Source organism: Diabrotica virgifera, chromosome 4 (assembly GCF_917563875.1).
Source record: "Diabrotica virgifera virgifera chromosome 4, PGI_DIABVI_V3a".
Taxonomy (NCBI): Eukaryota; Metazoa; Arthropoda; class Insecta; order Coleoptera; family Chrysomelidae; genus Diabrotica; species Diabrotica virgifera.
Window position 1 is genome coordinate 119,117,887 of NC_065446.1, and position 24,911 is coordinate 119,142,797.

Consider the following 24,911-nt stretch of genomic DNA (forward strand, 5'->3'; position numbering starts at 1 on the left):
TAAACCAAGTTAAGGAAAAGTAGTGTGCTATGGAAAAAACGAAGAAACATTTTCCAGATGTAAACGTATATAATTAATTAAAACAACAATAAGACAAACAACACTATAAAATATAACAAAGAAATAAAAGCAACTACTTACTTATTCTTAGTGACTGCCTAAATGTTTAAATTGTTGCCCATCATTTTCGATGCAAGCATTTACTCTTTCAAGAGTAGATTGAATAGCAACATATTTAACTGTTTTAGACTTTTATTTATGGGGACGGATTAAAGACCTTGTTTTTGCCACTAGACCCACTACTCGAGAAAACATGATCTAGAATCTAGAAAATACGAAACGCCATTCAAAGCATTGCGAAAGCAGAAATTGAGACTGCTGTTCAATCTACTCTTGAAAGAGTAAATGCTTGCATCGAAAATGATGGGCAACAATTTGAACATTTAGGCAGTCACTAAGAATAAGTAAATAGTAAATAGTTGCTTTTATTTCTTTGTTATATTTTATAGTGTTGTTTGTCTTATTGTTGTTTTAATTAATTATAAACGTTTACATCTGGAAAATGTTTTTTTGTTTTTTCCATAGCACACTAATTTTCCTTAACTTGGTTTACCAGTGACATTAACAGTTGTTTAAAATTTACACGTTTCTTAAGGTATATCGAGATAGCAAAAGGGTAACGACATGCGGTTTTCGGTATTATGTTGCTAATTTTGTCTAATTTTGTTATACAGGATTAAAAATGCATACTTGTATTTAATATTCTCCAAAGAAAACTAGATTTCCGAAAATAATTAAATAACGCCTCCTAGCTTGCATATTACTTATTAGGCTATTTCGAAAATAAGACACTTACATTGACGAAAAAGAGCTGTTTTCAACAAGACCAAGTATGCCAAATTCGATTTAGCAGAACCGGACTTACAGCCATTTTTTCATAAGAAGGTTCCCACTCACCCCCACCTCTTATTTGCAAAGGTAGACTTAAACTTGGGAAATCAAATATGCGCAGAATTTTATGAAGAATACGATGATTGGATTTCCAGTGCCCTTTCATTAGGTAAATTTTGTAAAATTAGATTTTTTATTTTTGACATTCAATTACGCACTCTAGCGGTGGACCCACAATTATGAAAATAATTTCCAGGCTTTTCCCGAGGCAACTTTTGTTATAAATGTTTTTTTCTCAAAGCTGTACTATAAACAGTTCCTGAGATATGGCCGAGAGCCATTCTTATTGGGACACCCGGTACATTAATCATTCAGCCAGTCGCAATCAGATCATAGGTTATCACTAGCCCAGGGGAGTAATGTGTAGTGTCCGTGTTGACTAAATCTCCTGTTACTTAGTAAATTCGACTTCATTGTATTTACAAAGAGACGCTAATTGTATCCGAACGTCTGCGGTCCCTCGGGGGAGTAACGATCCCACAAGGATAGAAATTATTTTCATTTATTAAATTTTTAATAAATGAAAAAGTTTGCACCCAGCTGAGATTCGAACTCACAATCTTTGGGTTACCACTAAGCCACGGAGTGGTTATATACAAAGTTAAAGTACACCAAAGAAATTAACTACCATATTTAATGCGAATAAACCAAAAATGGACGTCCGACTACGTTGGAAGTGGAAATCGAAACGTCAAATATAAAGTATTTTTATTAAAATTGTGTTTTTTTCCAACCCACAAGCTATTACTGCATAAAAATCCACAAGGAAAAAGTTTTCCTGTAGTTGGCTGTATACCATGTAATACAAAAAATAGTAAATCCTTTATAAAAGGTATATATTTAAAATCCCTAAAAAGGGCTACATCACAATCATATAACTAGTTTTCGACTGGTTTACCAGTCATCATCAGTGCTTACCTAAAATGAGTATAACCTGATAACATAATGCAAAGGTATTGAAATTTTGACTATGGTTAAAAAAGCTGTCGGTTATACTCACGTGAAGTTTACATGCTAACCACCAAGATATAGTTTAACAAAAATATGTGGGTCAAAGCCCTGTATAAGTGGTCCGTTAAGGAAACATCAGTTAAAAATGCCAATTAAAGCATGGATGTTTAAACTATTTTAATATTATGCCCTAGGTAACATCTGAGCTGTGGTGTGACTTGATTACAAGGTGAAAGTCTGGTAGCAAATGACAATGAAATAGGTGGAGACCTCAGAAAGATGACAAGACAGAAATAACAGTTCCACAGGAAGTTGAAAAATTAGCCTGTCATATTTAAAGACTATGGTTTACAACTTGTTAAAATTAGAAATGATGTAACAACACACTCCATTGTGAAAATTATCATTTGAAATTCAGTAAACTAAATGTTGTTAAAAATGTATTTGAGTATACTGTTAGTGGAGATGGATAGGCAACCCACATTACACAAATGTTAAAACATATTCGATAACTGAAATTAGTAATAAAATCTTTTTGTCAAAAAACCTAAGATTTAAAAAAGCAATTTTGTATTAATGTAAAGTTATCGAATTTATTTAACTTATTGACAGCTGTTGGGATTTGTGTAAATTTAAAAGAAATCACAATGGGGGCGACTGAGGTGTAAAAATGTCTTAAAATAATCTAGGGGGATGTATCATTAAGAAAGCACAAGCTTAAACTCAGGCGACTAATTCCTGAAGACTTCGCAGGCTGCCCGGATCCCTAAGGGTCCAAAAACCAAAACCGTCGTAAGATGATGACAATAGGGGCTGGAGATATGAAACGTCTGTGAGGAAGGTAATGAGGAAGGAACATGAACGAAACTTAGAAAGAAAATTAGGCTTTTGATTTGGTTTTACTATAGATAAGTGTTATATGTTGGTAATGACAGGTTTATTAGCTAGGGTGAGAATAGTGATATTTAGAAATATGATGGTGGGTTGTATGTAGATGAAAATTTATATAATGTGTATGTCTGTGGATGATGATGTCAGTAATTTATATGTATGTTATGGATCGATAAAAGTGGTTTGATGGCTGAAGATGAAAAAGGGATTATTGTGGCTTGAACCAGATGAATTATAAGTGTAAATGTGAACTAAGCAGTAGAAGGAAAGTTAAGTAATATTGTAAATGTGTTAAGAAAAAAGTTGTCGATGGAGTGGTCGGAAGTCACGATTGAATGAAACATGACAATGCAAAATTTAGGAAAAACACCTAGAAATGTTCCAGTCAACTTAAAAAACACCTTCCAACGGAAAATTTTGAAAAAGGAGATCTGTAACCATTATGGCAAGCTCAACTTTATTAATTGTAAGCTCAAGGTAACATATGACTCTTTACTTAGGCTTACCTTTTAACTTATCTTTAGGCTTTGATATTTTGGGTAACTTTCTGAATGATGTTCAGGACAGACTGGTCAGAGTAACCTTTATTAAATTCAATACACTAAAATCTAAACTCAACAATTTAATTCTCAAAAATTCTCATTTATCTAATAGAAACAGTAACAACAACACTAAATTTTCCCATTTTGAATTTCACCCCAGACTTAAAAATTTATCGACGGTTATCTTTGACAAAAAATGAATTAGATCTACTTCATCTAGGACTCAAATACTCCATTCAGAGAAAGGTCTCTGAAAAAGACCTCCAGAGTCTTTCAATTGAGCTAGATATTATTATTCAAAACCTCTCCGTTCCATTAAATCAAAAAACTTCAATCAGAAACTCCTGTTTCAATACTATTAATAAATTTAAACATAAATACATTTCATCTTCTAATAATTCCACCACTAATTTGTCATTCAACACTTCTAACAACGCCTCGTCTATTAATGTGCCTGCCTTTTCTCAGAACATAGTTCTGAACTCCAGCTTTCCTCAATTTTCTGACAAGCAACGTCAAAATCATCTTAAAACTCTTAATTCCATCAAAAATAAAGTCAAATGTAACAACTTAATAATAAGCAAGGCAGACAAAGGCAATTGTCTGGTTATTCTAGACCAAACTCTCTATATTGACAAAGTCACTACCTTTCTTTCTGATAATAATTTTGTTTCTCTCCCAGAAGATCCCTCCAAAAAAATTCATTAACAAACTCAAAGATAACCTCAAACCATTTACCGATTTTTTTTCTGAACAATTTGCACCTTACTATAAAATACCCAGTAATCCTTTAACACCAAGACTGTATGGTTTACCTAAGATACATAAAGAGGGGATCCCCATTCGTCCTGTTGTTAGCTTCATAAACACTCCTGTTTCCATTCTTTCAAAATTCATACTCAATCTTATTAACACCATGACGAACTTCAACCCTCGTTTCTCTGTCAAAATCACAAGTCATCTTGTCAACAATCTACAACAAATCCAACTTCGCCCTTACATTACCATGCTTTCATTTGATGTTAGCAACCTTTTTACTTCAGTCCCAAAACAAGAAACTATTAATCTGGTACACTCTTTTCTAAGAGCAAGTTCCATTACTACTTCTACTACTGATTCAATTATTCAATTATTACAATTTTGTCTAGCTCACGACTTCTTTGTATTCAACAATAAATATTACAGACAACCTGATGGTTTAGCCATGGGCAGTTGCCTATCTCCTCTTCTAGCTGACATTTTTATGGATCATTTGGAATCCGTACATATCATGAAAAATCCTGAAATTCTCCATTGGTATCGTTATGTTGATGATTGTTTATTGATCATCTCAGGCTACTCAAATACAGCTGATTTATTACTTTCTAAAATTAACCAAATCCATCCCAATATTAAATTCACCACGGAATTGGAGTCATCCCAATCAATTAATTTTCTTGTCACACAAACTTGCCGCCTTTCACAGTTACATACACCGTCTTGAAACCATTCCCTTATCACAATCCAATTACAATAAAGAATTAAACATACTGCGTCAAATAGCCTTTAATAACGGTTACGATCCACACATTATAGACAAGCTCATTCATAAAAGACAGCTTAAAGTCTTACGACATGCTGCGTTCCCCAGGGATTCGACAACCAAACCTACTTATGCTTCTATACCCTTTCACCAAGATAGACTATCTGGGGATATTTCAAATATTATCAAAAGATCAGTAGACAACATCCAAATTTCTTTTAAAGTATGCAACAATTTAGGACAATCTCTTTCAAATACCAAATATAGTATCAATTACATGAATCGTAGTGGTGTCTATAGACTACAATGTTCTGACTGTGACGCTACTTACATAGGAAGAACTTGTAGATCACTTGCTTCACGCTCTCTTGAACACACCAAAAGAGAGAACACCTCTACCTTTTCTCAACATCTTAAACACAAAAATCATACTTTGAATATACTAGATGATGTCGCTCTACTTCACAACATCCCACAGAAAGACTTCTTAAAATTAGACTTATACGACGACCTAGAAATAATCAAAGAAAAACAAAAAAGTCCGAATTGTGTCAACCGACATGTTTCATTCAATCGTGACTTCCAACCACTCCATCGACAACTTTTTTCTTAACACATTTACAATATTACTTCACTTTCCTTCTACTGCTTAGTTCACATTTACACTTATAATTCATCTGGTACAAGCCACAATAATCCCTTTTTCATCTTCAGCCATCAAACCACTTTTATCTATCCATAACATACATATAAATTACTGACATCATCATCCACAGACATACACATTATATAAATTTTCATCTACATACAACCCACCATAATATTTCTAAATATCACTATTCTCACCCTAGCTATTCAACCTGTCATTACCAACATATAACACTTATCTATAGTAAAACCAAATCAAAAGCCTAATTTTCTTTCTAAGTCCCGTTCATGTTCCTTTCTCATTACCTTCCTTACAGACGTTTCATATCCCCAGCCCCTATTGTCATCATCTTACGACGGTTTTGGTTTTTGGACCCTTAGGGATCCGGGCAGCCTGCGAAGTCTTCAGGAATTAATCGCCTAAGTTTGAGCTTGTGATTTCTTTCAAATTTACACAAATCCCAACAGCTGTCAATAAGTTAAATAAATTCGATAACTTTATATTAACACAAAATTGCTTTTTTAAATCTTAGGTTTTTTGACAAAAAGATTTTATTACTGATTTCAGTTATCGAATATGTTTTAACATTTGTGTAATGTGGGTTATAGTATTTTTACTACAAAAACGTTATTACGTAGGTCAAAATTTTTGACGTAAGAGAACTGTCAAAACATTAGAATGTGACTTTTCATTATTGCCATATTTATAATAAAGATGGCAGTAATGGAAAGTCACATTCTAATGTTTTGACAGTTCTCTTACGTCAAAAATTTTGACCTACGTAATAACGTTTTTGTAGTAAAAATACTATACCTATCCATCTCCACTAACAGTATACTCAAATACATTTTTACCAACACTTAGTTTACTGAATTTCAAATGATAATTTTCACAATGGAGTGTGTTGTTACATCATTTCTAATTTTAACAAGTTGTAAACCATAGTCTTTAAATATGACAGGCTAATTTTTCAACTTCCTGTGGAACTGTCATTTCTGTCTTGTCAACGTTCTGAGGTCTCCACCTATTTCATTGTCATTTGCTACCAGACTTTCACCATGTAATCAAGGCACACCACAGCTCAGATGTTACCTAGGGCACAATATTAAAATAGTTTAAACATCCATGCTTCAATTGGCATTGTTAACTGATGTTTCCTTAACGGACCACTTAACAGGGCTTTGACCCACATATTTTTGTTAAACTATATCTTGGTGGTTAGCATGTAAACTCACGTGAGTATAACCGAGAGCTTTTTAACCATAGTCAAAATTTCAATACCTTTGCAATTATTTTATCAGGTTATATTCATTTTAGGTAAGCACTGATGATGACTGGTAAACCAGTCGAAAACTAGTTATGTGATTGTGATGTAGCCCTTTTTAGGGATTTTAAATATATACCTTTTATAAAGGATTTACTATTTTTTTCTATTATTGCATGTTTATTAATTACCTTCTCTTCAATAGTTCCAGCAGTTAGCAATCTATAAATAGTAACTTGCTTATCTTGTCCTATCCTCCAAGCTCTCTCCCTAGCCTGAGTATCGGTAGCTGGGTTCCAGTCTGGATCATAGATGATAACCCTGTTGGCACCGGTTAGATTAACTCCTAAGCCGCCAACACGGGTTGTTAGTAAGAACACATCATAAGTGGTATCCTAAAATAAGATTTTATTAAATGAAATCTAAATTTAACTGTTAAAAAATAGTATATTATTCAACAAGCATGTAATGATGATTAAGTTTGTGACACGAGCCAAAGGCGAGTATCGTAATTCATCATCAGAGTGAGTAATAGCCATTACATGCGAGTAGAATACAATACTTTTTCGACGAACTTCTTTTTATTAGTATAAATATGGTATTGTAAAAAAATTTGAAAATTTAATTTTTTAAATCGTTTATTTTATTTTTAATTTTTAAAAATTTTTATTTTGTTTCGCAACACTCCTTATGAGTGTTTTTTCTTCATGCATATTTCTTATTCAAAAGAAATACTTATTTTCTTCATGCATATTTGCGTGTTGAATTTTCATGAATACTTCACACTTATCCAATACCGGAATAGCTACAGATTAAGGGAACTTATTTCATCTATTTCTTTAATGTAGTTACCTATTTTTAGGCTAGACATTTTTAACTAGACATTTTTAAAATGTTTATAGGCCCCAGGTCGACTCATCCTGAATAAAATGAGTACCTTGGGTAAAACCAGGGGTAAAAATAGGCGGTTGAAGCGTAGCACTGGCCCTGTTACCATCCTTGTATACCGTAAGCCCTAGATATAGCAGATTACCCTGCTATACTCCCAAAGCCACGTGAGCGGTATAAAACGGGAGACTATTATTATATTTGGAAATAGAGGCCCAGGGTGAAGAAGAATATCTTGGCTTCAAAACCTTTAAAAGCTTAAAATAAAGAAAATGGTTCAATACATCTACAATCGGACTATTTCGAATAGCAGCAAGCAAAGCTAGGATAGCCAGGCTGAGTGATAACATGCGAAACGGATGGGCACCGTAAGAAGAAGAAGCTAAGGTCATGTTATGCTCAATTTGAATCGTTTACGGCAAAATTTAACTATCTGTATATTAATTTATTTTTTTCTTTAATTTTGGACCATTTTGGGGAGATTTTCCATATCCACCCGTAGATCCGCCGCCACTGTTCAGTAGCTTTCTAAAGATAAGACGGAACTGCAGCTATGCTGGTATTGGATAAGTATGAAGCACTCTTGAAAACATGATAATTCTGTGGCGCTAGCAGTACATTTTCTATAGCACTTCTTCAGTTTTCTGAGGACTTTTCGGAGATTCTCTGAAGACTAAAATACGATGCATCTATTTTTGACGACGAATTCATATCCAACACACAAATTTGCATAAAGAACATGAGTCTCTCTTTCAATAGTAAATATTTTCGTTCAATTGCTCGTGAATTAGTGCACTTAACGTAAACCGAGCACCTGAATCAAATAACTTCAGAATAGTAGTTTTTCAGACCTAGGTCCCATGGGCTTTTTTAATCTACGCACTGAGAGCTGTCATTGACCGAACTTTCACTAAATTTGACCGGAGCCATTTTCCATAGGAGTATTGCGGGGCCCTAGATTGTAACGTAATAGCACGCAAGCTCATGTAACGTAATGAGTGAGTAATGAACTATTACTCAAGGGTAAAGTAATTTGTGTTATTATCTATTCAAAAATAGTTAATTATGAGCATGTTATTAAACAGTCGTAGAAAAAGGAATTTCATCATCATCATCATCATCATCACTGGCTCGACAGCCCTTTCTGGGTCTTGGCCTGTTCTAGGATTCTTCTCCACTCTGATCTGTTTCGTGCTTTTTTTCTCCAGTTTTTTATTTTTAAAGTTATTATATCATTTTCTATTTGTTCTAAATATCTCAGCCTCGGTCTTCCTCTTGTTCTTTTTCCTACTGGCATCTGTTTGAATATTTTGTTTGGTATTTCGCCTTCTTCCATTCTTTCTACATGTCCCATCCAATGCAGCCGTCCTATTTTAATTAATGTTGATATCCGGATCCTGGTATATTTCGTATAGTTCAAAATTGTGCCCTTATATATGTGTCGCAAGATTTTTCTTTCAAAGGTGGCTAGCAATGTTTCCTCTCTTTTAGTGAGTGTCCAGGTTTCTGAGCCGTATGTGAGTAGCGGTCCTATTAAGGTTTTGTATATTTGGCATTTTGTTTTCCTTGCGACGTTATCTGATCTTAGTTGCCGAATTAAGCCATGGTAACTTTTATTGGCAATAAATATTCGCCTCTTCACTTCCTCTGCTACGTTATTATCAGACGTGACTAGGGATCCCAAGTATGTAAAGTTTTTTACCCCCTCAATGTTGTATTCTCCTATTGTTATATTTTGTGGCTGCCTTATTTCTGTGTTTTTACTTACCTGCATATATTTTGTTTTGTTCTGGTTGATTTTAAGGCCACTATTTTGTGCAGCTCGTTCTATTTGATTGAATGCCTCTGTCATTTCTCTTCTTGATCTTGCGATTATGTCAACATCATCTGCAAATGCTAGTATTTGCACGTTTTTATTAATGATTGTTCCTCGAGTATTGACTGTTGTGTCCCTCATTATTTTCTCGAGTACGATGTTAAACAAGATGCATGATAGAGCGTCTCCCTGGCGTAGTCCCTTTTTCACATCTATTGTTTCCGTTAGTTCGTTTTGTATCCCGATTTTACTTTCTACTTTTAGATTCTTTTATCAGTTCTATTAGTTGTGTTGGTATATTAAATTCTTTCATTGCTTTCACTATAATAGTGAACTTTCACTAAATTTGACCGGAGCCATTTTCCATAGGAGTATTGCGGGGCCCTAGATTGTAACGTAATAGCACGCAAGCTCATGTAACGTAATGAGTGAGTAATGAACTCTTACTCACGGGTAAAGTAATTTGTGTTATTATCTATTCAAAAATAGTTAAGTATGAGCATGTTATTAAACGGTCGTAGAAAAAGGAATTTATAGTAAAATAATATAGCCTTTATTTTGTATGACCCCCTAAATCAATATTTTTTTCGCTTAAGAACTCTTTCTTTAAGAAAGTTATACTAACCATGTTGAATTTCTCAATTAACGGCTGTCTACTTCCGATGGAAGTAGTTCCATCCATTTTCAGGTACTTGTAGCCTTGTTGTTCTAAAAAATCTTGGAATATAGTTATCATCGATCTTCCTTGGGTAAATAATAACACCCGATGTCCTTGTTTCTTCCATATTTTTAACAAAGCAGAGACCACAATCATTTTACCAGACTTTTTATAGAAGCCAAAAGATTTTTCACCCTTAGAACTTCCAGGATCCTAAAATGATTATTTCTTTAACAGCAAATAAAACAAAAATTGATTATGAGAGACTTGCAGGATTAAATATACAAGGTTAGAATTTCTCATTACCTTTAAATTTTCTTTTAATACTATGCTTACTTCAATGCTTCTCCTTTTTGCCGATTTTCAAAACAATCGTTTTCCATAAACTTCAATAATATATAATACGTGCTCCATGTCTGGTGTCCGAAAAATGACAACATATGCAGAAAAAACAGGAAAGGTGACAAAAAAATAAGAAAACTAGGATTAGAGATTTACACAAAAAAACCAAACTTATGAAGATAAATACGGAAAAAGAAATGGTGATATTCATTGAAGGAGAAGAAGTAGAAAATATAGAGAAGTTTTGCTATTTCGGAAGCATAATTGACGCTAGCGGTGGAATAGAAGAAGAAATTAATGGAAGGATAACTAAAGGCCAGACTATATGCTGAAGAAAACATGTAAGTCCAATAAATTAACAATCAAAACCAAAATCAGGATATTCAATATAAAATGTAAAAAACATTTTGCTATCATCATCATGGCATCTACACTCCTAGCGGAGTGATTGCCGCCCTCTTTGGGCTCTTCCGATTCATTTGTCACGGTGAATCAATCCGCATTAACATTTTGGTTTTACAATTGGTTGTGTGACTTGGCATCTTCTACAATTTTCCTCCATTCGTTCCTGTTTTTGCTTCTGGTTACCCATTCTCTGACTCCCATCTTCTTAAGGTCCTCCACTATCTGGTTTTCCCATCTAGTTTTGGGTTATCCTCGTGGTCTGCCTGATACAGGTCTCCATTTGGAAATTTTCTTGATGACGGCTCCTGGATTCCTCCTTTCTATATGTGCCATCCATCTGAGTCTCTGTGCCTTGATAAATCTGACGATGTCTTCTCCTTTCAGAAGTTCTCTTACTTAGTGGTTCATGAGTTTTCTAAATTCATTATTACCTAAGTTTAGTGGTCCTGCTATTCTCCGAATTATTTTCCTTTCTAGGATCCTCAATCTTTCTTCCTCTTTCTGTGTCAGACACATTACTTCAGCACCATATGTGATTACTGGTCTAATTGCGGCTTTGTAAATTTTCAGTTTTGTATTCAGAGTAAGCTTCTTATCTTTGAGGAAGTTACTGTATTTCCAGTCGCTTCTGTTTCCTGCCTGGAATCTTTCATTAATTTCGATACTTCTATCATTAGTTCCATTAACTGAGACTCCAAGATATTTAAAATGTTCTACCTTTTCAAATTCATATTCACCAATATTTAAGCTTATCATATTAACTGGATTTTTTCTTGAGCATATTAGGTATTTTGTTTTGTTTTGATTTATTTCTAAACCCCTTTTGGATGCTTCTTTGCATAACTTCATAAATTCTTCCTTTAAACTGTTTAGGTTTCTGCTAATTAATGCTATGTCGTCAGCATACGCCACAAGTTGCGACGTCGATGTTATAATCGTACATTTTGCTATATGCAGCAGAAACTTGGAAATTAGAGAAAAAGATTATACAAAAGGTTTAAATATTTGTAAATAGATGCCTCAGACGAATATTGCAAATATATTGGCCAAATCGGATAAGTAACAAGGAACTTTAGAGAAAAACTAATCAGGAGCCGATAGCCAAAACGATAAATAGGCGGAAGTTTATTGGACACACATTAAGGAAAAATGAAAATGAAATGGTCAATCCATGCCAAGTGGTCCAATATAAATAAAGTTGGTTGCTTGTCTATTTTTAATATTTTTTATTTTTCTACCTCTTAAACTGCAGTCCATAGAGAGTACAGAATTCCAGTTATTTTATTTTTAAAAAATTTAGTTTGCCGATGACGGCCATTTTTGTTAAAGCGTATCGATCATTTTCACGGAAAGCATGGCTTCGCTCTTTAGCCAATATTTTCACTGAGTTTGTCCTAGAACAATAAATCAAAAACCAAACTTTTTAGAAAAGTATGCTCTAAAAAACGGTCTATAGCATTATTTAATTTCAATCTACCCTTAAGGCCTTAAATGAACCTCAAAGTTTGAAGAGGTAAACTGATAAAATTCCATTTTCAGCATTTTTTTAACAGCATAAGGCAAGCCGATAATGGTTTGTAATTTTTTTCTGCAAAAGAAATACGTACATACTTTAAATAAAAAAGTTTAAGCTTTGAGACTTGAGTAAATTTTTTCAAAAAAATCTCAAAAACGTAATTTTTTGAAAAATCTCAAAGTTTGACCCCTTATATCTCTGATGAGCACGGATGAAAAAATTTGAAATTTGGCTGAATGTTAGCCCCTAGCAAGTAGAATAAGGAGTAAAAATTTGGAGTGCCAGACTTACGTCATATAGGAGTTACAGGCCTGAAAAAATGGTCAAAAATCAATATGGTCAAAATTTGAACGTTTGCGGGCAGGGTAATTAAAATTCAAATAAACTGTCTAATGAAATAAAAATTAATCTATTTTCACCAGATTTCACAATGAATACAATTTTATACAGGGTGGGCCAAAGAAAAGAGTTCACCTTGATATTTGGCAGTTATTGGATTTTAAGGGAATGCCGAAACAGGTAGATTTTTATTTTTAAATTACAATTTTTTATATATATTTCATACGTCTCCATGACGTGTCATCGTCAATGATGTCATCCATCTGGGCGTGATGACGTAATCGATTATTGTTTTAATGGTAATAGGGGTCGTATGTTATTTCATTTGAAAGAGTGTTCAATTTTCTGTTAAGTAGTATAAACAATAATATAATTATTTATACAGTGTGGCCAAAAAATAATTTTTGAATTAAATTAATTGACACAAAAAGTAGAATGTATGTAATTTATTTAACTCACAATACATTTTATTGCTGTCATAAAATAGAAAAAAAAATTATTATTTGGCAAATAAACATTGCTTTTCGCTTAAATTAAATGTTCAAACTGTCAAGAGGTAAGTGGGAGGCTGTTTGTGATTTAATTTAAGCGAAAAGAAATGTTTATTTGTGAAATAAACATTTTTTCTATTTTCTGACAGCAGTACAATGTACTTTTAGTTGGCACAAGACCCCTATTCCCATTTAAAAAAAATCATCGATTACGTCATCACGCTCTGATGGATGACGTCACGTAGTATGAAATATATCCCAAAAAGTTGCAATATAATAAAAATAAAAATGGACCTATTTCGGCATTTCTTTAAAATCTAATACGTAACTATTGCCAAATATCGAGGTGGACTCTTTTCTTTGGCCCACTCTGTATAAATTCGTATTCATTGTGAAATCTGGTGAAAATAGATTAATTTTTATTTCATTAGACAGTTTATTTGAATTTTAATTACCCTGCCCGCAAACGCTCAAATTTTGACCATTTTGATTTTTGACCATTTTTTCAGGCCTGTAACTCCTATATGACGTAAGTCTGTAACTTTAAATTTTTACTCCTTATTCTACTTGCTAGGGGCTAACATTCAGCCAAATTTCAAATTTTTTCATCCGTGCCCATCAGAGATACAAGGGGTCAAACTTTAAGATTTTTAAAAAAATTACGTTTTTGAGATTTTTTTTGAAAAAATTTACTTAAGTCTCAAAGCTCAAACTTTTTTTATTTAAAGTATGTACGTATGTCTTTTCCAGAAAAAAATTACAAACCAATATCGGCTTGCCTTATGCTGTTAAAAAAATGCTGAAAATGGAATTTTATCTTAAAGGCCTTAAGGGTAATTTGAAATTAAATAATGCTATATACCGTTTTTTTAGAGCATACTTTTCTAAAAAGTTTGGTTTTGATTTATTGTTCTAGGACAAACCTCAGAAAAAATAATGGCCAAAGGGCGAAGCCATGTTTTCCGTGAAAATGATCGACACGCTTTAACAAAAATGGCCGTCATCGGCAAACTAAATTTTTTTAAAATAAAATGAATGCAATTTTGTACTCTCTATAGACTGAAGTTTAAAAGGTAGAAAAATCAAAAATATTAGAAATAGTCAAGCAACCACCTTTGGACCACTTGGCTTGGATTGACCCATAACCAAACGAGCCATGGATTACCAACCAACTGGAAAAGAAAACAAGGCAGACCAATGACATCCTGGAAAATAAATATTATGAAAGAGCTAGAAGACAACAAGTTAACATGGAAAGAGGTGAAAACCCTAGCCAAAAACAGACATGAATGGACGGGGACTGTGGAGACCCTATGTTCCAAATGGAACCAAGAGGAGTAAAGCAAGTACATAATTAAGTAAAAAATATTACCAACAAACTAACCTCAGAATTATTCTCATCCTCAATGTTTTCAGAAAGGTATATATCAGGGTGATTGCATATTTTTCGAAGCTTTGTAATTGCAACAAATACTCTGGCTCGTATTTGTTTGTCTGCAGACCAGTTTTTAACTCCTTTTCCTAGTATATGACTGATATCATCTCCCTGAAAAAATAAAAATATGATTTAGCAAAAAGTTTTTACAATTAGATGAATAATTACTTAATCTATGGCCATACCATACACATATGAAGTAGTTTTGTTATAAAAAATGGAAATCTTTTATTGAATTACAAATGTAAAGAATTTTATAAGAGACGCGATAAAACTGGAGAGACTGGAGAGAAAAATTAGAGTAAGTAATAAAAATTGAAGGGAATAAGAAAAAATTTAAAGGAATCAAGAAAAATTGAGGGAGTCAGAAAAAATTGGAAGGAGTCAAAAAATTGGAGGAAGAAACCATAAAATATGAGGAAGTGAGAAAAAATTGGGTGGAGTGACTATAGATGGCAATTGATTGGATCCCACGTCACATGGCAATGGGAAACATCACCATCATCATCATCACGTAGCGCTACAACCCTGGGTAGGTTCTGGCTGACTGTACAACTTTTTTCCAATTTGTTCGGTCTTCCATTGACCAAGGGTCAAATGGAATGTTCATTTTCCGGAGATCTGTTTGGATGATATCTCTCCATCGCATTCTGGGACGTCCGAGTAGTGTTTTGACTGTAAGAATCTCCTCCCCTACCAGTCTTACAAGTCTCTCGTTATGAAGTCTGTGCACGTGGCATGCCTTGTTAGTCGCTGTGATTTAATTTCTTGGACAATATCGGCGTCATTGTAGAGTGCTTTTAATCTGATATTGGTTCTGATCCTAGACTGGTTTGTGGAGATGTTTGTGTTAAAGGGAAACATCACTAGTAAATAAAAGAAATATAATATGAAACTCAGACTTACCAGTAAATAATCCATATACAACCGTTTCTGTTCAGCAGAAAGTGAACAGAACAACACTTGCTCAGTTTTATTTGGCAGCGAAATGTGATGTTGCACCTCGTTTTTTGTTCTTCTCAGCATATAGGGAGTTATTAGATCTTTTAAGGTGCTAGCTACTGACAACGCTGTGGCTTCCTACAATAATTTTTATTAGATTTACGCAGGTAGTAGCTAAAACTATTTTAGTGTTCGTTGAAATGAAATGTATCATTCAACTATATGTAGAATTGATCAAAATAATAGAATACTAACATCTACAGCGCCGAGGAATAGCACTTACAATATCACTATCATGAAAATGTTTCAATTGAATGTTTAGCAAAAGTTTCACAGCAACTTAGTGCAACATTTGAGCGAAACATCTAGTTTCTCCAAGACAATGGACCAGCTCACATATCCGTTATTGCAAGGCCAGAAGTAGATACAACCACAAACCATACATACTCATAGACGTTTCACGTAAATTGTCAAGGTCAAGACAACAAATTAGTTACCATTTCAATCCAGAGATGTCGCTGTCAGTAAATTCTCTTATCATATTTAAATTTGACAATTAATTTAAAATATTATTTTTTTATTTACTATCTATTTACTTCACAATCGTTTGGTTTACACTATGAGTTCGATAATCCCGTGCTGTGTTTGTAAAAAAAAAACAATAATTTGCTCCGTAGGTTTCCAAATCCTAAAAAGCACCTTCATCGATTTCAGTTTTGATTGCAGAAAATAAATAATCCTCAACTTAATTTAACGGATCCTGAAAGAGTTTATTCGAATAGACGAGTGTGTCATCAGCATTTCGATCGAATATATTTTTCGGAAGGTTGTAAAAGATTACACGCAAATGCAATTCCGACTTTAAAGTTATTAGGTAAGGTATTTATCTAAAAAATATTCCTACAAGTTCTACTTTCAAAAATGTTCATTCAACTAAATAAACTTGCGTTCATAGAAATCCGCCCAGTTAAAAATTTGGTCATTTTTGATGCCGCCGGTATACAATGAAAATTAACCTGTTAAGCAACAATATTATTAAATACAGCGGTATTGTTAAAGAATCAGGATATAACGTATTAAAAAATCACTTAAGGCTATGGGTACATAATAGGGAACTTGCATACATTTTTAAATTCGAAAAAATGTTATAAATCACAACAGAACATAATTTAAAACATGTATCAAAGATAAAAAAAAGTTTTGTTTGTCTTTCGTTTGGCCCCTAAAGACGATTAAAAATTCAAATTAAAACAGGTGGTCCAAAACGCATAGTGACGTCATATAGTTGTGCATGTACATTCTGCACCAACAAAGTAAACAAAATTGTATATAATTTTAAATTAGACACTATAAACGTCAGTAGAAAATACAGTTATGTAACGTCACAAGCGTTTTTGATCGTTTGAACTATTTTATATTGGCTAAGGGTTCTTCTAAACCAAGGCCAGAAAACAGAAAAAAATATATAGATTTTAAATTATCTTCTAAGTTATTATGAGGTTTTACCGCGTGAAAGTTTGGAAATATTATTTTTAAAGGAAACTGAATAATATTACGTAATAAAAAATGTGTAAGTTCCCTTATAGGTTTGGCATTCGTTTTGACACTGACACTCAGTTTTATAAATATATTTGATAATTTCTATTTCTGATATATTTGAGTGTTTTTAAGATATATTTTTTAAAATGACCGAAGAGGGTTTTTGTAAAGGGCAGTCTGATAACTTACCTATAGTTGATATGTGTATGGTGGCTACATATTTTCAAAAGAGTGAAAATTTTTCCGTCGGAGAAGTTCGGGGAGTTAAAAAGCAGATAAGTAAGTACATATATTATGTATATTATACTCCCCTTATACCTACTAATTTTATACTGTGATTTTATTCTGATTATTATTCTCATAAGTATTTAACGATAAAACTTAGAAGGTACACACTTCCTATTAAGTATAGTGATAAAAAAATGTCATTACAATATAAATATTTTCCCATATTTCGCGACGATGCTGTGGCCAAATACCCAAGTAGGTGGAGGCCAATAAACTAAAGAAGAAGAAGAAGAATATACTTACATATAACCCTCCCACATCACTGATATAACCATATAAAAAACTAATGTAAAACTATGTGACGTCACGGGCCGTCTGAACTACTTTAAAATAAAGAAGACTTTAAATTTGTATTTCTAAGTTATTATGAGTTTTTGAAGCGGGAAATTTTGGAAATCTCATTTTTATACAAAACTGAACATTATTATGTAATAAAAAAAAATGTGCAAGTTCCCCATTCGCAAATATTTTACGTGTATCCCTACTTTTTCTGTCTTTACACGGCAAATTACGTGTAGTAAAATTCACACTGGTGTGGATATGTAAACATTACTAGAATGTCATTCTACTTGAAAATGTCATAATTAATTTAAAGAGATGGCTTTTGAATGTTCTTGGATAACTGTTATTTTTATAATTGCAAATTATTAATTCAGTTAATAAATGTGATAATTTTTTCACTAACTAAGTTTTCAGTGATTGTAATAATTTATTTGTACAACAAAAACTAATAATCAATCGAGAAAAGAGGAAAAGTGTTAAAGTGATTTTTTAATAATATGTTGTTATTTTGGAACGCTTACAATTTTGAACATCTCTAACAACAAAATACTTGGATCACAGGATATATCTGATGTATTCTCTGCTTGGATCTTCCACAAATAATACACAATAAATAACTTTTTATTAAGTTCACGTCTTAAATCAATTATTTATCAAATACACTATATATCAATAATATTTAATCAATTTCTCAAAATATTCCCGATGCAATGTCAAATATTTAAAATTGTCACTGATTGTCAGTGTTTGACTGACAATATATGCTGACAATATTATATTCGGTTGAGTGCGTTTTAAGACAAAGACAGATTTGGAAAATATTACCACGGCATTGTGTTCATTTTTTTCAAATCCTGAAAAAACCAATAAATATTTTTGAAAAATTTAAACGCAGAATGAAAGACTAAATTATTACCGAGGGCCGAAAGTCCCTTAGAATAAATAAAAAGTTTATTTTGAATGAGATATTTGAAATTAAAAATCACACTAAATTTTCTCTTAGTTTTTTCACCCCTGTAACTTATTAAAATAAACATTATAGAAGTTCTCAGGGACTTTCGGCCCTCGCTAATAACGTAATCTTTCATTCTGCGTTTAAATTTTTCAAAAATACTTATTAGTTTTCTCAGGATTCGAAAAAAATGAATCCCCATTTGAATAGCATTGCAGCCGAAAATACGTACCGATCCTCTTAAATCATTTAATAAAAATCGCTTAATAATAGGGCTTTTCATTCACAGTCATTTGTTTCGAGCTTCCGTCATGTGTCACATAATATTAATATATCTACGTCATACGTTATTGGCATATACCAATGATACAAACCAAAGACGCATGACGTAGATATATTAATATTATGTGACACATGACAGAAGCTCGAAACAAATGACAATCGATGAAAAGCCCTATTGAAAACAAATTGGAATTCTGCTGTTGCTAATTCAAGCACTAGATATGGCGATTGTTAACACATTCTTTAAAAAAAGAGAAACTCATCTTATTACGTACAAAAGTGGGCAACATCAATCCCAAATAGACTATTTAGAAGACATACGTGAATGCAAGGACTGCAAGGTAATAGTTAGTGAGACAGTAAGCCAACAACATAAGCTGCTTTTTGTTCTGGACATTGAAGTAAAAAGTGAAGCTAAACCAAAATATCGGAGAGTACCACAAAAAATCAAGTGGTGGATACTAAAAGATTCTACAATATTTATCGTTTCCAGAAAATATCCTTTATTAGTTAAATTTTCAGTGAGGTTCATTTTTAAGGTGTAAATATTATGATTTCCGTTGACAATAACAAAAATGTGAGGTTAAAAATCCTTGAACCAACGTTTTTATGTATTTTTAGTATTTTTTATAGACTAACCAATAGACTAACAAATAAAATAGACAGTTATCAGCCAGCTGAACAAGCAGGTTTCAGAAAAGGGTTTAGTACCATAGATCATCTCCTCACTATGAAAATATTGATAGAGAAGGCAAACGAATACAACCTAGATTTATGTTTACCCTTTGTAGACTATGAAAAAGCGTTCGATAGTGTCGAGATATGGGCGATAGAAAAAGCTCTAAATAACAGCAGAATAGACTCCAGGTACAGGCAACTCTTACATAACATCTATAAAACAGCAACTATGACAGTCGAATGGGAAAATAAATCAAACAAAACTAATCCCATAGAAATACGTAGAGGCGTAAGACAAGGAGATGTAATATCCCCAAAACTCTTCACCTTAGCTCTGGAAGACGTCTTTAAAGAACTGGAATGGGAAGACATGGGTATCAACATAAACGGGAAGAATCTCAATCACCTCAGATATTGCGATGATGTTGTCATTATTACAACCAACCAAGAAGAACTAGCCACAATGCTGACTCAACTAGCACACGCATCGGAGAAGATAGGATTAAAAATGAACATGAGTAAAACCAAAATCATGACAAATACAAACGACAGAATAAATGTAAATATAAATAATGTCAATCTTGAGGTAGTTGACGAATATATACCTGGGTCAAATAATCAAAGCTAATAAAGAGAACCAAACAATTGAAGTACAGAGAAGAATCCGATTGGCGTGGGCAGCATTTGGAAAGTTAAGATGGATACTAAAAAGCGCAAAGATACAACAGTACCTAAAAACCCGTGTATTTGACCAGTGCATCCTTCCTGTTCTGACGTATGGCTCAGAAACATGGACATTAACAAAGGCCAACACAAACAAAATTGAAATAACTCAGAGAAAAATGGAAAGATCCATGTTGGGAATAAAACTACAAGACAGAAAATCAAACAAATGGATAAGAGAGAAAACAAAAGTAAAAAATGTAACTGAACATATAATAGGGTTAAAATGTAGATTTGTGGGCCACAATGCGAGACAGGAAGATAAAAGATGGAATGCTGAAATACAAAACTGGAGACCGTGGACAGGAACAAGAGGAAGACCTCAGATGCGATGGAAGGACGATATTGTAAATGCTGCAGGAACTAACTGGAAAAACGCAGCTAAGGACAGACGGAAATGGAAAGATTTGGGAAAGGCCTATGTCCAAAGATGGATAGAAATGGGCTAAAAGAAGAAGAAGAAGAAGTATTTTTTACATAGATAGTACTGTTAAAATAATTTTAAGTTACTGTATAATTGTATCGACATTCATTTTCATTTATTTTATTGTATAATTATTGAATAAAACATTGATTTGCCTTTCTGTTATTTATCTGTACCTTTTAATTCAAAAATCACACAAAATTTATTGTTTGAAACTTCCGCGTAACTAAAATTTGTCAATTTAGTTCTCATTCCAATCAAGAGATGGCGTTAATTCGATCCGAAAGATTAACATGGCCGTGAAACGTCTATGAGTATGTATGGTTTGTGGATACAACCAAATACCTGGGCATACATCTAGATAGAAGGCTCGCATGGAGGAAACACATCTTCACCAAAAAAAAGGAGCTTGGACTCAAACTGCAACAAATGAAATGTACTGGATCTTGGGTAGATAGTCAAGATTGTCAATTGAAAATAAATTAGTGATATACAAAGCCACAATTAAACCCATATGGACCTATGGCCTACAGTTATGGGGCTCAGCCAGCAACTCTAACTTGGAAATCATATGTTTTCAAAATAAGGGATTGAGAAATATAGTGAACACTTCATGATATGACCCCAACGAAAATACAGTAAAGAGGATAAAGAAAGACTTCTGAGTAGTGCACATCCTAATAATTTTACGAGTGAATTGTTAAGCATAGAGGGTGAAGTTCGCAGACTGAAACGTTATAAATAAACGGACCTATCAAGTAGATTTTAGAAACATTATAGCTGTTATACATGTTCATTTACTTTATTAAGTACTATCTACATATTAGTTGGTAATTTAGAAAGGAAAGTTTTCATTAGAATTCTTACCTGCATGTCCTACTTTACGAAAGTTCTAACTAACTAATTATACCTAATGCCAAAATTCAAGAATTAAAGTTTGAATTGCTACCCCATGCACCTTATTTGCCAGATTTAGCCCTCTCTGATTATTTTCTGTTTGGTTCTTCCAACCGTGAAGAAGTGATGTCGGTAATAAAGGGCCATTTTGACTATTTATTTAAGAAAATAAAACAAACCTGCATAGGAGTGGAATTCGTAAACCCTCCTTGTAAAATAGGGCTCGAAAAATGCTCTTGGAATGTCTTCATATTCCCTAACATTCCTGGATTTGTGTAATCGAACAGACTCCATAATTCTGTCAGATCGTTCTGCATTGGACTTCCCGTCAACATGATCCGGTGAGGTGTTCTAAACAATTTTATTGCTATGGTCGCTTTAGCATTGGGGTTTCGGATTTTGTGTCCTTCATCAAGAATTACGTAATGCCAGTTATAGTCCAAAAGTTCTGTTTGATATTTGATAATCGCTAAATATGTGGTTACGATTATTCCTTTCGTTTTATGCATGTCTTTGATAAACGCTGATTTGTTTCCTACGAGAAAATAAAAAATACACATTAAATATTATTTAAAAAATCCACGAGGAAAATAAACTTCCTGTAGCTGGCTGTATACCATAAATCACAAAAATACTAGATTTGTTGTAAAAGGTATATTTTAAAATACCCTAAATAAGGGTCGCTTAAAACAAAACGTTTTGGGTAAAAACCCTTTAAATGTAAACAATTATGTTATGTTACATGCTAATATAATAGTTTAAGGATGTTGCAGATATGCCTGGATATTACCCAGGGCAACACAGGACTCTTCCCACGTGGTTGGAATTTTTTTTGGAGGATTAAAATCGCACATATTGGATTTCAATGGCCAACTGACAACTTGCAGAGGTTTTAATCCTCCAAAAAAATTCCAACCACGTGGGAAGAGTCCTGTGTTGCCCTGGGTAATATCCAGGCATATCTTCTTCTTCTTCTTTAGGTGCCGTGTCTGTATTCAGACGTTGGCCGTCATCATGTTTACAATTTCCTGAAATCTCTCTCTATCGGCTGCTGCGCGAAATAATTCTTCTACTGTGCAGCCACACCAATGTCTAATATTACGCAGCCATGAAAGTTTGTTTCGACCAATCCATCTCTTTCCACTTTTCCTTGTATTATAAGGCGAAGCAGATGGTATTTAGGTCCTCTAATTATATGGCCGAAGTATTCTGTTTCTCTCCTCTTTATGATGCTTATGAGCAGACGTTCTGAATTTAGCATTTGAAGAACATCTTCATTGGAAGTGTCCGAAACCCACGATATCTGTAGGATTCGTCGATAGCACCACAATTCGAATGCTTCTATTTTGTTTAGCATTGTGGTTTTTAACGTCCATGTCTCACAACCATACAATAGGATAGACCAAACATAACATTTCAGCACCTTCTTTCGAATCCACTAAGGAAAAATTTCCTGTAGCTGGCTGTATACCATTAATTACAAGTAAAATTTAATAAAAAATTTTGGCTTGGTAAAAGGTATATTAGTTTAAAAAGCCCCTATAGAGCTACAAACATAGAAACAAAACGTTTTCGCTCTGTAACAAGAGCATCATCAGTGTTACAAGAACATGGTGAGCCAACCAAAAAATACAAAGGTCAAAGCCTTTCACAAACAGACTAAAAGTCTTATATAGTTGCTAACATGGCAAAATCCAAAGGATGGATAAAATTCCTATGGCTACGGCCCTAGGGCAACATATGACTCCCACACGTGGTAAGTGGGTCAAAAGGTAACTTTAGGTCATTATGTTACAACAGGTGACAGGCAAATATTCGAATATTCATCGACAGGTTTCTGTTACATAAAACTGGTTTCCAGGTCATAAAAGCCTTCCGTGATATTTCGATCCTAGTTATTATCTCTTCATCAGAGTCACAATTTACATTTAACCAGCTGCCAAGGTACTTGGGATTTACCCGTTCTAACTCCTCTCCATCAAGAGAAAGCTGACCTTGATCTATATTAATCTTTCCAACTGCCATCCACTTTGTTTTTGAAATGTTGATTTTAAGGCCTCTCCGATAACTTGCTTCACTGACTAGATTTAGTAGTGTCTGAAGATCTTGTAAATTTTCAGCAAGAATGGCTGTATCGTCAGCGTATCTAATATTGTTGATTACTTCTCCGCCTAGCCTTACTCCCTCTTGTCTGTCATCCAAAGCCTCCCTAAAGATTTCTTCAGAGTACAGATTAAAAAGGGTGGGTGATAAAAGACAACCTTGTCGTACTCCACGTTTTATCGGCAGTTTTTCAGTACGACTGTCTCCAATTTGGATAGAGGCTACTTGATTGTAATATAAGTATTTCAGCAGTCTTATATCGTAGTGGTCAAGTCCTGCTGCCTGAAGGCAATCGAAAAGTGTATCATGTTGTACTCGGTCGAATGCCTTCTCGAAGTCGATGAAACAAACATAAACGTTCTTTCGGAATTCACAACTTTTTTGTAATAGCACGCGCATACAAAATAGTGCTTCTCTAGTTCCTAGACCATTTCTAAATCCAAATTGCTTATTACCCATTCTAGTTTCGCACAGAAGGAATACTCGGTTTTGTATAATACGTCCGGGCTTATCTCCATGGCATCTCCATTGTATAATACGTCCAGGGCTTATCTCATCCAGGCATATCTACAACATCCTTAAACTATTCCACTTTATGGTATTGCTAGGTATGATCGTCCAAGTTCAGCTCATGGAGGCACACTAATTCTTTCTACAAATAATGATTTTTCTCTGGTAACAAAATATGACTTTCTATTAAGTGAAGCATTCTTTGAGTTTTCCTTAGTTTACAGTAAGTACCTTAATCTTTATATTATTTGTATTTATAGATCACCTGACTCTTCCGTGGAACTATTTTTTCAGAACCTGCTTAATTTGTTAGATGACCTGCCCCATAAAAGCATTTTATGCGGGGACTTCAACATTCATTATTCTGCTGCTTGTGCTACATAAATATCCCTGGTCAACATATTTTAATCGTATGGTCTAACAACGCACGTTGATTCTCCTACAAGGATTACGAAAACTTCATCTACCATAATTGATATTATATTGTCTCAGATTTCTCACCCCGTGAGGTGTGCGCTACAACTGTTAATGCGGGACTATCTGATCATGAAGCGGTTTATACGAAGTTTAACATCTTCAGCAAGCTCTCCTCAAAAACTCGACGTTTAGGCAGGATTTTTTCCGCATGGAA

The 24,911-nt window shown here is 33.6% G+C and overlaps 1 protein-coding gene across 1 annotated transcript in view; it reads right to left on the bottom strand.

The window, feature by feature from the left end:
• LOC126883140 (DNA excision repair protein ERCC-6-like) overlaps positions 1-24,911 on the bottom strand; it is a 75,596-nt gene that overhangs the window by 20,805 nt on the left and 29,880 nt on the right. Inside the window, exons 6-10 of the mRNA XM_050648393.1 lie at positions 21,847-22,202; positions 15,567-15,740; positions 14,610-14,771; positions 10,100-10,345; positions 6,962-7,165 (exon numbers count right to left, since the gene is read on the bottom strand). Coding sequence (XP_050504350.1) covers positions 6,962-7,165; positions 10,100-10,345; positions 14,610-14,771; positions 15,567-15,740; positions 21,847-22,202 — 1,142 coding nt within the window. The remainder of the gene's footprint in view (positions 1-6,961; positions 7,166-10,099; positions 10,346-14,609; positions 14,772-15,566; positions 15,741-21,846; positions 22,203-24,911) is intronic.